The sequence below is a fragment of the Myotis lucifugus genome, unplaced genomic scaffold (assembly GCF_000147115.1).
Source record: "Myotis lucifugus unplaced genomic scaffold, Myoluc2.0 scaffold_120, whole genome shotgun sequence".
NCBI lineage: Eukaryota > Metazoa > Chordata > Mammalia > Chiroptera > Vespertilionidae > Myotis > Myotis lucifugus.
Genome location: NW_005871168.1, coordinates 194,335 through 209,161, shown reverse-complemented (window position 1 = coordinate 209,161; position 14,827 = coordinate 194,335). Strand labels below are relative to the sequence as shown.

At 36.0% G+C, this 14,827-nt stretch overlaps 1 protein-coding gene across 1 annotated transcript in view; it reads right to left on the bottom strand.

Annotated features, from left to right (window-relative positions):
- LIPI (lipase I) overlaps window positions 1–14,827 on the bottom strand; it is a 72,455-nt gene that overhangs the window by 26,535 nt on the left and 31,093 nt on the right. Inside the window, exons 5-7 of the mRNA XM_006093710.1 lie at window positions 14,345–14,434; window positions 12,738–12,905; window positions 10,952–11,053 (exon numbers count right to left, since the gene is read on the bottom strand). Coding sequence (XP_006093772.1) covers window positions 10,952–11,053; window positions 12,738–12,905; window positions 14,345–14,434 — 360 coding nt within the window. The remainder of the gene's footprint in view (window positions 1–10,951; window positions 11,054–12,737; window positions 12,906–14,344; window positions 14,435–14,827) is intronic.

Here is a 14,827-nt window from a genome sequence, read left to right as displayed (position 1 = left end):
GTTGTGTTTTGTTCTGTTTGGGCAGCATCTCTACAGCAGCTCACACAACATGATAGGGGGTGAGCCACATAGTCAGCCAGCCTGAGAGGAGATTCCATTCACAAACGGGACAGTAACATTCAATACCCAGATACAATAGGAGAACCCAAATGACTAAAGTAAAGGGCTTTCCTAGAGCACCCAGCAGAGAAGATCTAAGAGAATGCAATAGTGGGTCCCACAGACCACTTATTACTTAAGACCACCCCACAAAATCCGGAAGGCATAGCAGTTTGATCTAATACATAGAAACAAATACAAAGGGACAGCAAAAACAGGAGACAAAGAAACAACCCCCAAATGAAAGAAAAGGAAGAATCTCCATAAAAGGAACTAAATGAAATGGAGGCAAACAATTTGTCATATAAAGAATTCAGAGAAATGGTAATAAGGATGCTCAAACAATTAAGTGAGAACTACAAGCAACTTAATGAGAATGATAAGAAAAATAATGAGAATATTAAGGGACTTAATGAGAGATACACCAACATGAAAAGAGCAGGTAAAAGAATAAATAAGAATCAATTGTAAATGAGGACTGACATAGCTGAAGTAAAGAGCATCTTGGAAGGATTCAACAGTAGACTAGAAGAAGCTGAGGACTGAATCAGTGAATTAGAAGACAAGGTAGAAAAAAAAAACACCCATTCAGAGCAGCAATTGGAATGAAAAAAATTAAAAACCAGGAGGAGAGTTTAAGAGAGCTTTGGGATGATATGAAATCTGACAACATTCACATTATAGGGGTGCCACAAGGAGAAGACTCCAAGCAAGTAGTAGAGAACCTGTTTGGAGAAATTATGGCAGAAAATTTCCTTAAACTAGTGAAGGAAAAAATCATTCAAGTTCAGGAAACACAGAGAGTTCCAGCTAAGATGAGTCCCAAAAGACCCACACCTAGGCACATAATAATTAAAGTGGCAAACATTAAAGACAAAGAAAGAATCTTAAAGGCTAAACGACAGGGACAGAAAGTTACCTTCAAGGGAGCTCCCATTAGACTGTCAGGTGAATTCTCAATAGAAACACTTCATGCCAGAAGGGAATGGCATGGAGTATACAAGGTAATGAAAACCAAGGGACTAAACCCAATACTACTCTATCCAGCAAGGCTATCAGTCCAAATCAAAGGTGAAATAAAGAGCTTCTCAGACAAAAAAAGGCTAAAGGAATTTATTATCACCAAACCAGCACTACAAGAAATGCTAAAGGGACTGGTGTAAAAAGAAGAAATATAGAGACAAAGAACACAGACATAAAGAGTAAGAATGGCAACAAATAAGTACCTATCAATAAGAATCTTACATTTAAATGCCTTAAATGCTTTATCAACATATGGTAGCTGATTGGATAAGAAAACATGACCAACATATATTCCGTCTACAAGATACCCACCTCAGAGCATTAGGACTCACACAGAATGAAAGTGAAGGGTTAGAAAAAAAAAACTTCTGGGGAAATGGAAATGAAAAACAGCTGGGTAGCAATATTCATATCTGACAAAATACTCTTCAATATCAAGGCCATAACAAGTGATAATGAAGACCACTTCATAATACTAAAGGGATTGATACAACAAGAGGCTATAACTCTGCTAAACATATATGCACTCAATACAGGAGCAAATATATAAGAAAACTTCTGGAGGATATCAAGGGAGAGATCCACAGCAATACAATCATTGTAGGGGACTTTAATGCCTCACAGATATCACTGGATAGATATTCTAAACAAAAAATCAACAAGAAAATAGTGATCCTAAATGACACACTACATCAGATAGAATTGACATTTTTAGAACATTTCACCCAAAGCTGCAGAATATATAGCTCAAGTGCACATAGAACATTTCCAAAGGTAGACCACAGGTTACGACACAAACTAAGTCTCTAGAACAGTGGTTCTCAACCTTCCTAATGCAGCAACTCTTTAATACAGTTCCTCATGTTGTGGTGACCCCCAACCATAAAATTATTTTCGTTGCTACTTCATAACTGTAATTTTGCTACCATTATGAATCGTAATGTAAATATCTGATATGCAGGATGTATTGTCATTGTTACAAATTGAACATAATTAAAGCATAGTGATTATTCACAAAAACAACATGTAATTATATATGTGTTTTCTGATGGTCTTAGGCAACCCCTGTGAAAGGGTTGTTCAACCCCCAAAGGGGTCACGACCCACAGGTTGAGAACCGCTGCTCTGGAAGTTCAAGAAGATTGAAATCATATCAAGCATCTTCTCAGACCACAATGGCATGAAATTAGAAATAAGTTACAATAAAAATGCTCAAAAACAAACACATGGAGGCTAAATAGCATGCTATTAAACAATGAATAGGTTACCAGATTTAAAAAGAAATAAAAAACATCCTGGAAACAAATGAAAATGAACACACAATAACCCAAAATATATGGGACTCAGTGAAAGCAGTCCTGAGAAGGAAGTTTATAGCACTATAGGCTTACCTCAAAAAATAAGCAAAACAGTTAATAAGTTATCTAACCCTACAAGTTATACAATTAGAAAGAGAAAAATAATAAAAGCCCATAGTAATTAGAAAGAAGAAAATAATAAAGATCAGAGGAGAAATAAATGATATCGAGACTAAAAAACAATACAAAAGATCAATAAAACTAAGAGCTGATTCTTTGAAAAGGTAAACAAGATTGGTGAACCTCTAGCCAGATTCATCAAGAAAAAAAGAGAGTACCCAAATAAACAAAATCAGAAACAAAGGTATGAAGTAAAAACTAACGCCAGAGAAATATAAAGATCATTTAAAAAAATACTATGAATGATGATATTCCAATAAACTGGACAACCTGGATAAAATGGACAAATTCCTAGAAAAATAAACCCTTCCAAAATTCAATCAGGAAGAATCAGAACACCTGAATAGGTCAATAACTACTGATGAAATTGAAGTAGTAATCAAAAAACTTCCAGCAAACAAAAGCCCTAGTCCAGATGGTTTTACACGGGTGTTTTACTGATTATTCTAAGAAGAACTAATATTTATCCTCCTCAAACTATTCCCAAAAATTCAAGAGGAAGGAACACTTCCAAGCTCTTTTTATGAGGCCAGCATTACCCTAATTCCAAAACCAGATAAAGACACTACAAAGAAAGAGAATTACAGGCCTATATCCTTGTTGAACATAGAAGCTAAAATTCTCAACAATTTTAATAAAAAAGAACCAGCAATACATTACAAAGATCATATACCATGACCAATTCTGATTTATTCTGAGGATGCAAGCCAGGTATAATATTTGCAGTGATACAGCACATAAACAGTTCGCAAGACATTAATCATATGATCATATCAATTGATGCAGAAAAAGCATTAGATAAAATCCAATGCACATGTTTGATAAAAACTCTCATAAAATGTGGGAATAGAGGGATCTTACCTCAACATAATAAAAGCGACATATGAGAAACCTACAGCCAAAATCATACAAAATGGGCAAAAACTAAAACCATTTTCCCAAAAACAGGAATAAGAGAGGGATAGTTTCTTTCACCACTCTTGCTCAACATAGTACAGGAAGGCCTAGCCCAGTGATGGCGAACCTATGACACGCATGTCAGAGGTGACACGCGAACTCATTTTGGGTGATACGCATCGACAGAGACAAAAAATTGCATAATTCAAATATTTGTCTCTCACAAAGGTCAGAGTTGGGCATCACTCGAGTAATATTATTACTCACGTTACTCATGATCAATAATGCAATTCTAAAACCGGATGTAAACATGTACATCGGTGTTGCGTAGCAAAGATGCATAGTGAAAACATCCAAGATACATTGTTCCAATATTGACATTAATATAAAAAGGTTAAGAATTGCACTATAAAGAGATTAATCTTTACTCATGACATTTTATTTTTACTCGAGTGACAAAATGCCCAATTCTGGAAACGGCCTCGTTATTGTCAACATGTGCCTCGGGAAAGCTTCCCGTGCATTTGGGTGCATTCCACAAACGGACGCACTTGATCGCCATGTTCGTTAGGAGACAGGAGTGGGAGGGTTAGAAGAAAAAGATATACAGTGCAACAGTGCTCGATGAGACATTCTGCGTGTCGGATAATTGATTACAGCACCATATATTTGTTGGTTATACATACTATCTTTGAATTGTTTTGCACCAGGAGTCAGTGCAACAACACTGCAAAAAGTTAATACGTAAGAAACCTATCAACCTTTTATAAAAAAAAAAAACGCTGTGATTTATATTTATTTATTTTTGCAGCCTTGTGATGGAAAATCAAAAACATAAAAAAGCAAGATTGAATGATAAAGGAAGTGGAAGTAGCAGTAGCCGACCCTTTCAAGACATATGGACCGAGATGTACGGGATTGTCGACAGAAACAACAGATCATTGTGCATACTGTGTAATGAAATGGTAGTAAGCAGAACGTGGAATGTAAAGAGATATTTTAAAAGTAATCATTGTCAGCTCTTAAAAAAAGTATCTATGAAAGGAAGGAATACATTTCCAGGCAGCTACAACTCTATAAAAGTCAATCAAATTTCATCATTAAATTTGTAAGATGCTCTACAAATTTAACATCAGCAAGTTACTGTATTTCTCACTCGATAGCTCAGCATGGAAAAGCCCTCAGTGATGGAGAATTTATTAAGGAAACATTTCTAAAATGTGCACCAGCTCTATTTCAAGATATGAAAAATAAAGATGATATTATTAAAAGAATTTCTGAGTTACCACTCAGTAGAAATACTATCAAAGACAGAATAATAGATCTTAACAAAAACGTACAACATCAATTAAAAAAAGACTTAAATAGTTGTAAATATTTTTCAATTTCTCTTGATGAAACAACTGATGTCACATCAAATGCTCGGTTGGCCATTATTGCTAGATATTCTGATGGTCTCACAATGACAGAAGAGTTGATAAAGTTAGAATCAGTGCCAATAAGTACATCAGGAAATGAAATATGTAAGGTTGTTATAAAAACATTCAGTGACCTAAACATTGATATCTCTAAAATTGTGTCAGTCACGACAGATGGGGCACCAAATATGGTGGGAAAAAATGTGGGATTCCTGAAATTGTTTATGGAAGCTATTAGACATCCACGTGTACCTTTTCATTGCATTATCCATCAGGAGGTGTTGTGTGCCAAATCGGGATTCTCAGAATTGAATGATTTAATGTCAGTTGTAACAAAAATTGTGAATTTTATAGCTTCTCGACCCCTTCACGAGGGAAAATTTTCTGCACTTTTACAGGAAGTTGATTCAACCTACAGTGGACTACTGATGTTCAATAATGTGAGATGGCTGAGTTGAGGTAAAGTACTTGAGCGATTTGTGGAGTGCTTTGAAGAAATTACGGTATTTATTGAGGATAAGGATCTGGCAAACTTTCCTCAGATCAATGATCAGAAGTGGGTCAGCAATTTGATGATTTTACAGATCTCTCTGTTCATATGAATGAACTGAACTTAAAATTACAAGGTTTTGGCAAAAATATTGACGTTATGTTTGGATACATCAAATCTTTTGAAAGTAAACAAAATTTTCAAGCGAGATATTGAAACTAAAACTTGTAAGTATTTTCCTTGGATAAAAAAGTATTTTGAGAAGGCCACTACAACGAGTGCAATGGAGTCCATACTTATGTACCAGAATATAGTAAACTCGTTATTTGAACAGTTCAGCGAAAGATTCAACCAATTTAGAAGCCTAGAACAGACCATTAAAATAATTAAGTATCTGGAAGTAGTTGTTTACAGTACTTTGGAATTAAAGGATTTCTAGTCGATGCAAATTGATGATTTAGAGATGCAACTTGCAGATTTTCAAGGTAGCATTTGGAGTCATGTGTTTGTTGACTTAAGGTCGAAACTTGAAAATCTGGAATGAAATCGTTTGAATAATGAAGAAGAGTGCAACTACGAAAAAGAAATTTTGAGTGCTTGGAACAGAGTAACTGACACTTTTAGCAACATAAAAAATCTAGCGATGGCTTTGCTAACAATTTTTTCATCAACATATTCTTCTCAGCATTAAATAATATTAAAACAAACAAAAGAAACTGGCTAATAGATGAAGTTAGTGGCGCTTGCTTGGCCTTGAAGTGCACCAGGTATGAACCTGCAATCGAAGAATTAGCAGGCAAACTTCAGCACCAAAAAGTCACTAATTTCTAGTTTTCGTACCATTTGATTATCATTGTTTTTATTATTATTTTTTTCTAAATGTACATTGTTTTTCTGTTTTTGTTTATTTTATGCATATTTTGGTTGATTTTTCTTTGTTAAATGGCATTTAAATATATAAAATAAATATCAAAAATATAAATCTTTTTTTTTTACTATGGTTGCAAATATCAAAAAAAAAAGAATATTTCTATATGTGACACGGCACCAGAGTTAAGTTAGGGTTTTTCAAAATTTTGAAACACCACGCTCAAAAGGTTCGCCATCACTGAACTAGACTACCAACTTATACTATACACAATATTAACTCAAAATGGATAAAAGACTTAAATGTAAGTCTTAAAACCATAAAAATCTTAGACACCATGGGCAGCAAAATCTCAGATATCTCTCGTAACAATATGTTGACCAATACATCTCCTAGGGCAAATGAAATTAAGGTAAGGAGAAAAACAAATAGGATTACATAAAAATAAAAAGCTTCTACACAGCACAAGAAACCATCAGCAAAATGACAAGTGAAACCACTGCATGGTAGAACTAATTTGTCAAGCAGGAGGCTTAAGTTGTCCCCAGCAGTGGAGGAAGCTAAGCTTCCCCCCGCTCTGCCAGCCCTGAGCTCCGCTCAAGGCTATAAATTTTCAATTATAGAAGATAAATAAATCCCAGATACCTTCTTCCAGCCCAGGGTTGTGGCCAGCCTGAAAACGGCCATCAGCCCCTCACCCAGGCTGGCCAGGCACCCCAGTAAGGCCCCCCACTCTGAAGGGGCTGTGGGAAGCCTGAAAACAGCCCTCAGCCCCTCACCCAGGCTGGCCGGGCACCCCAGTAGGGCACCTGACCCTGAAGAGGCTGTGGCCAGCCTGCAAACAGCCCTCAGCCCCTCACCGAGTCTGGCCAGGCACCCCAGAGGGACCCCTCACCCTGAAGGGGGAGTGGACAGCCTGCAAACAGCCATAACCCCCTCACCCAGGCTGGTCGGGCACCCCAGTAGGGACCCCCACCCTGAAGGGGGTGTGGCCAGCCTGAAAATGGCTCTCAGCCCCTCACCCAGGCTGGCCAGGCAACCCTGCGGGACTCCCACCCTGATCCAGAACACCCTTCAGGGCAAACCAGCCAGCCCCCACCCATGCACCAGGCCTCTATCCTGTAAAATAAAAGGGTAATATGCAAATTGACCCTAACAGCAGAACTACTTGGAATGACTGGTCACTATGACAAACACTGACCACCAGGGGGCAGACGCTCAATGCAGGAGCTGCCCCCTGGTGGTCAGTGCACTCACACAGGGGGAGCTCTGCTCAGCCACAAGCCAGAGTGATGGCTGCCAGCACAGCGGTGGTGGCGGGAGCCTCTCCTGCCTCCTCAGCAGCACTAAGGATGTCTGACTTCAGCTTAGGCCTGCTCTCCGCTGGCAAGTGGACACCCCCCGAGGGCTGCTGGGCTGCCAGAGGGATGTCTGACTGCCAGTTTAGGCCCGATCCCCTGGGGAGCGGTCCTAAGTCAGCAGGTGCACATCCCCTGAGGTGTCCCAGACTGCGAGAGGGCACAGGCCGGGCTGAGGGACCCCCCCCCCCACAAGTGACAATTTTTGTGCACTGGGCCTCTAGTCAATAATAAAGTTCTTTTAACAAGATTCATTCCCTTTTTTTATTTTAATGATGAACATGAAGTTATCAAAATTTTAAATATTATTTACCATCACTTAGAAAAATGAAATATTTAGGTATATATGTAACAAAAGTTACAGAGAATCTGTATGCTGAAAATTACAAAATGCTAATGAAATAAATCAAAGATTGATAGCAAATGGAGATATATCAAATGTTCATGAATCAAAGACTTATAATGAAGATGTCAATCTTATCCAAATTGATCTATAGGTTTAATGTAATCCCTACCAAAATCCCAGTCACATTTTTGTACACAAAATGTATATTAAAAGGCACATACTTTTGAATATTTAAAATAATCAGTACAAAAACAAATAAATAATAAATCTACCTGATAATAAGGCTTACTACATACCTCTAGTAATTAATACAGTGAGGTCTAGACATATAAATCAATGCAACAGAATAGAGAACATAATATTGACCCAGTAGACATAGACCTAAGCAAATATGCTTAATTTATTCTGTATAAAGGTGCAAAAGCACTTCAATAAAGTAAGGATAGCCTTTTCAACAAATGGTGCCTAATAAAAAGGTTCATCTTTAGGCAAAAAAAAAAGTTAACTTTAATCTGGATCTCAAATATTATACAAAATTTAAACTAAAATGGATTACAGACTTAGATATAACACATAAAACTTTAGAAGAAAATCTTCAGGACCTAGGGCTAAGTTTGACATCAAAAGCTTGTTCCATTAATGGAAAAAATGATAAATTAAACCTCATCAACAGTAAATACTTTTGACTTTGCAAAACCCCTTGTGAAGAAGATAAAAAGACAGTCAAATTACAGACAGGAAGAAAATATTGGCAAACCAATTATCCATCAAAGGATACTATCAAAAATATATTAAGAGCCCTGAACGCTCAACAGTTTAAAAAATCCAATTGAAAAATGGGCAAAAGACACAAACACTCATTACACTGAAGAGAATATATAGAAAATATATTCAATTGTCAGGGCAACAAAAAATAAAAACTGCACTAAAGTATCATCATTTGCTTATCAGAATGAATACAATTTTTAAAATTATGGTAACATCAAACATTAGTAAGAAATCAGAGGAATTGAATCACTTGCTGAGAGGAATGTAAAAGGGTACTGCCACTCTGAAAAACACTGTAAATTTCTTATAAAGTTAAATTTGCAATTAGCTTCTGACCCCAGCCAGCAATTGCATTCCTGGACTTTTATAAGAGACTAGAGGCCTGGTGCACAAATTTGTGCACCAGTGGGTTACCTCAGCCTGGCCTGCAGGATCGGGCCAAAACTGACTCTCTGACATCCCCCAAGGGGTTCTGGATTGCAAAAGGGTGCAGACCAGGCCGAGGGACCCCACTGGTGCATGATCAGGCTGGGGAGGGACTCGGGAGGTTGGCCAGCCAAGGAGGGACTGCGGGAGGGGGGCGTGTCTGGCCCATCTTGCTCAGTTCCTATTGGCTGGACCCCAGCAGCAAGCTAACCTGCCAATCAGAACATCAGCCCCCTGGAGTTCAGTGCACATCATAGCAAATGGTTGAGCAGCCTTAGCATATCATTAGCATATTATGCTTTCATTGGTTGAATGACCGACTGATTGACCAGACACTTAGCATATTAGGCTTTTATTTTTTTTTTTAAATATATTTTATTGATTTCTTACAGAGAGGAAGGGAGAGGGATAGAGAGTTAGAAACACCAATGAGAGAGACACATCGATCAGCTGCCTCCTGCACACCTCCTACTGGGGATGTGCCCACAACCAAGGTACATGCCCTTATCCAGAATCGAACCTGGGACCTTCAGTCCGCAGGCCAACGCTCTATCCACTGAGCCAAACCGGTTAGGGCTTTAGGCTTTTATTATATAGGATAAATAAAAATTTAAATTTACACAAAAACTTATACAGCAGCTATATTAATAATAGCCAAAACCTAATGTTCTTCAACAGATGAATGATTAAACAAACTATAGTACACACATGCCATGGAATACTACTCAGCATAAAAACAAATGAATTATTCATACATACTAAAACATGGATGAACTTCCAGAGAATTATGCTGAGTGGGGGGAAAAGGTCAATTAGAAGGTCACATACTGAATTATTACCTTTTTGTAACATTTTCAAAATATAATTTTAGGAATTTATTAATGGATAATAGGGGTTAGGAACAGCTGATTGGAAGGAAGGTGTTGTATGTGGTTATAAAAGTGGCACCCAAGGAATACTTGTGATAAAACTATTTCATATCTTTAGTATGGTTGTAAATACATAACTCTATATGTGTGATTAAATTGTGCAGAGCTAAACACACACACACACACACACACACACACACACGCACACACACATATTCTTTGCAGAAATATAAATAAGATATATGGATTGTATCAATGTCAGTATCTTGGCAGTGATATTATATTTTACAGTGTTATGAAATTTTACCATTGAGGAAAACTGGATAAAGTGTACACAGGGTCTCTCTGTATTATTTCTTATATCTATATGTAAATCTAAATTTAACTTGATAAAAATTTAAGTTAATAAATGCACAGGTCCAATTCTGGATGATAGAAGACATCACTAATGTCTAAAGAATTATAATACTTATAATGAATAGCAACTGTGACTACAAAACATTTACAACAACTGACCTAAACATATGTTTAAATATGAGAATCTATTTTAAATATTTATCCCTCAATAACCAAAGTCAATGACTGTGACTAGAAACTTTTATTTATAAACCACTTCAAGCTTTTCATCTCTAAACAGAATAATTTTGCTTTCTTATCTATCACCTTATAAATTCATTATGTAATACATTTCTAAAAGATTTTCTCTTGTTCTTCAAATTTTTCCTCTTGTGTAATTATAAATATGTTGGGAAAATTATTATTTACTTGCACATGCCCAGGTTATGGGCTCAACCTCCAGTGGGAAGCATGCAGGAGGCAACCGATCGATGATTCTCCCCATCATTGATGTTTATGTTTCTCTCTTTCCTCTCTGAAATAAAAAATATATTAAAAAAACATTTTTTACTTACTACAGAATGGATTTATGCCAGTAGTATCCAAAAACGCAGTCGTCCTAAGAGATCTTTTCATTCTTTCTTCTAAAACATCTTTCCATAGCTCAGCTTGATAACCTGATATTTGAGAAATAGAACATTAGAAATTGGACTTCCATCAAATAGCATGTAAAAACTTCAATTTCCTAAAGAAACTAAAGCATCAATGTGTATTATTATCATTATTATCATTATTATTATTATTATTGCTATTATTATTCATGGATTTTTATAACTTAAAACTTTTCAAATTTCACATATTTTAATTACAATAATAAGTCTTAAATTGAAGATTTACAAATAAATCCACTCCCTGGAAATCTTATCAGAACTTAATGTACTCTATATGTCTACAGTCCGTTTGTACACATTTTCATTATTGTATTACAAGTTCAGAATCGTACCTGTAACTCTTTTTAGTAAAGTCATCAGAATAAATCAATTAGATAAAACTTTAACACTAAATTTAGCTCTATGAGTACTGCCCCCAATACTTCTACATATACATTCATATAAATACAGTATGCCTATGTATACATTATATATATATATTATATAGTATAGGTAGCATTGATATGCACTATGTATTATGTAAGTGATATATATTTTAGATACATACATTATGAGGAACATGTATTATACAAATAGGTACATATTAAAATGCTTCTCACTTCATGTATTTATCTGTTTCCACATTGCTACCTCTAAATTTGAGATCTGAATATAGTAGAAAGGATACTTAACTGGGAATTCAGAGGTTTATTGCTAGTTCTCACTTGTACCCTGAAGCAATCCATATGTTCACAGGAGGCTTCTTATTTATATGGAAAAGCAATGGGACCAGAGAAGCAACCCCCAAAGTAAGGTATGAAGAAAACTAATTCTACAAAACGTCTTGTGGACTGACTACGAGAAAATAAAACTGACAAAGCTTGCTTATTTCCTACCCCTCCATAGCAATTCTCTGTACCTTAGTGTAAACCTCCTGCTAAAGAAAATTGTGGGAGGCTGTTCAGTTCAGCCTTTGTAATTGCTGCCCATTCAATTGAGCCCTTTGGCTTTGGAAGCATATCTGGCAGACCTTGTCATGATACTAATCAGATGTTTACATGCTCATGACACACTTGGGTTTTGCTATTCTCTTTAGAATCTCTGAACAAACAGACTTTGAGATTCTTTCCAGCTCTAACATTCTATTTTTATGTGGAATCTTTTTTTCACCAAATTTCCCACTGGCAAGCTTTAGTTCTCAGAAGTGGCAACACTTAAATGCTCTTACAAAGCTTTATCACTTCAGAAGGTGTGAACCATGTATGAGTCATGTCTACTTGCTAATAGCAAATGAAAAGCTAACTATGATTATGATTCACACCTCTTCAATTGCTCCTAACACTAAAAAAAAAAAAAATCTCAGTGCCACTAAGAATGCACCAGTCTCTTTCTTTAGTGGAAATATACTAGTAGATGGATGACAAATAGATAATGAGTCCTTTTGAATATAAAGAACATGGGTCATCATGAAACCACCAAATTTTTCCACTCTATTGAGAATAGAAAGGCAGTTGATCAAGTTCCCCTCACTACACATATTAAAAATATTTAGTAAAAAGTGAACTATTTTTTTCTGGTTACTACACAGATAATTTTTCCATAAAATGTTGACATACAAATAAATAGGAAAGCTTGAAGCAGCAAAATACTAATACAATTATGCTATACATTTCCCAAAAAGAATTATAGTAATTATAATAATCTCTCTTACCTAGCCTAGGACATGATTTCTTCTTAAAGTTGTCACAATCCATACATGAACCAGTCTTGTAATCTTCGTATGAATGACAAGGAAATGAAATAAAATTGCAGTTTGTTTCCAAAGCTGCCATGAACAAGTGAATTGCTCTCTGGTGGTCACATTTAATAAATTGCATTCCTTAAGTGTTAAAAATCAAGCAAAAGAATTGTAAATGCATTAGACTGAGTTCAAGAAAATTGGAGAAAAATTAAAAATTAAGTTCTACTCAATACTGCTTCATGAATATTAAAGTGTTGACTACAATGCAGTGTTATTGTGAGCAACTAAATAAGTCATACAAATTAAAACTTAAGTTTAATATTCCCTTTACATCATATTTATAAGAAATTTTCCTAATCATTAACAGCAATTTTTTAATTTCAATAATTTAACAAACTCAAACATGGTGCTATCTACTCTAATAAAAGAGAAACATGCAAATTGGTGTCACTCCACTATGCCCACCAGCCAATCAGATGAGTATGCAAATTAACCCAACAAAGATGGCGGTTAATTTGCATATGCAGGCACCGAGCGAAGACTGAAGACAACATAGAAGGAACCCAAGAGCTGCAGAAGGGAGCGAAGCTGCGGAGAAGCAAGCGGGGTAGCGGAGGCAGGAGGGAAGCCTGCCTTGGCGGGTTTCACTCCCTTTTCTGCTTTGCTCCGGCCACAGGAAGCCCTATTCTTGCAGGAATCTTCCTGCAACGGGCCTCTAATCATACTTAATGACTAGTATATACATCTCTTTTCTAACCCCACACTCAACATTTCTACTCAATGTCAAATATGACTATGAAATACTAAAGCTTTATCATGTCCCATTCTGGCCAGGTGGCTGAGTTGGTTGGAGCATCGTCCTGTACACCAAAAGGTTGCTGGTTCAAGCCCCACTCACATATGGGAGGCAACCGATCAATGTTTCTCTCTCACCTCTCTCTCTCTTTCTCTTCTTCTTCTCTCTAGAAAAATATATTCACAGGTGAGGATTATTTTAAAAACTTTATCATGTCCCTTTTCCTTTGCCAAATTCTCACGTCCTTATCCCTTTGACCAAACTTCTGTTGCTGCAGTGGCATCTAGCAATGTGTTCCTAATCACTGTAGAACTTAGAGCATTACTCTCTAAGGCTTTGAAGTTAGCCCAATCCCATACATGGAGAAGTTTCTAAGCTATTTATGTACAAAACAACAAAGTGCAAGAATTTATAAATCTGTGTTTATACAATATTATGGTGACAGTAAAGATTAAATTGTGAGGCCAGACTTGTGGTATATGATACTTGGCTGGCTACATGTGCACCTTCAATGACTTAAAACTTTTCCTAATGTTAAAATTAAGAACTAAAACTGCTAAACCATAATGTACTAGTTCTCATCCATCATCATATAGTATATCTACTGGTAAACTTTACAAACTAAGAAGGATAAAACTTAACCATTTTTCACCAATAACTCCCGATTCATGGCAATAGTGATCAAAATTTTGCCCCACAGTTTAAGAGGAGAAAAAAAATACTGATTTTCTTTCATCATTTTGAATCATATGTAATTCATGTGAAAATACTATTCGTATACCTGAAAATATTGTTGTAGGACAGCCAGGCTGCTTTTCTCCTCCATTTGGATAAAAATCTATATGTCCCAAGGGTTCTAAAATGCCTAAACCTAAGAAGAAAAGCACCCAAGAATCACAAAATGCATATAATCAGATCAACAATACCTGTGTAAAATAAATTCTCCTATAAATCTATTGAAGGAGACTTTTAAAATTTTAAATTGAAAATAAAATAAATGCAATTTTTAAGAAGATGAGTTTTCCTGTTACTAATTCCTCAAATGAATTCCTCATGAAAAGTATGGTTCATCAATTCAATACATTTACCAGTCACCAGTTTACTATGGGTCCATCATAATTCTTTGTGCTATGAACATAAATGAAAAAAATTGGAAATGACAGTGGAAGTAAGACATAAAAAAACCCCAAAATACAGTATGTCAGGTAAGTGCTATAGAAAAAATTAATAGAATAAGGGAACAGTAAGTAACTAGTGGAAGTGG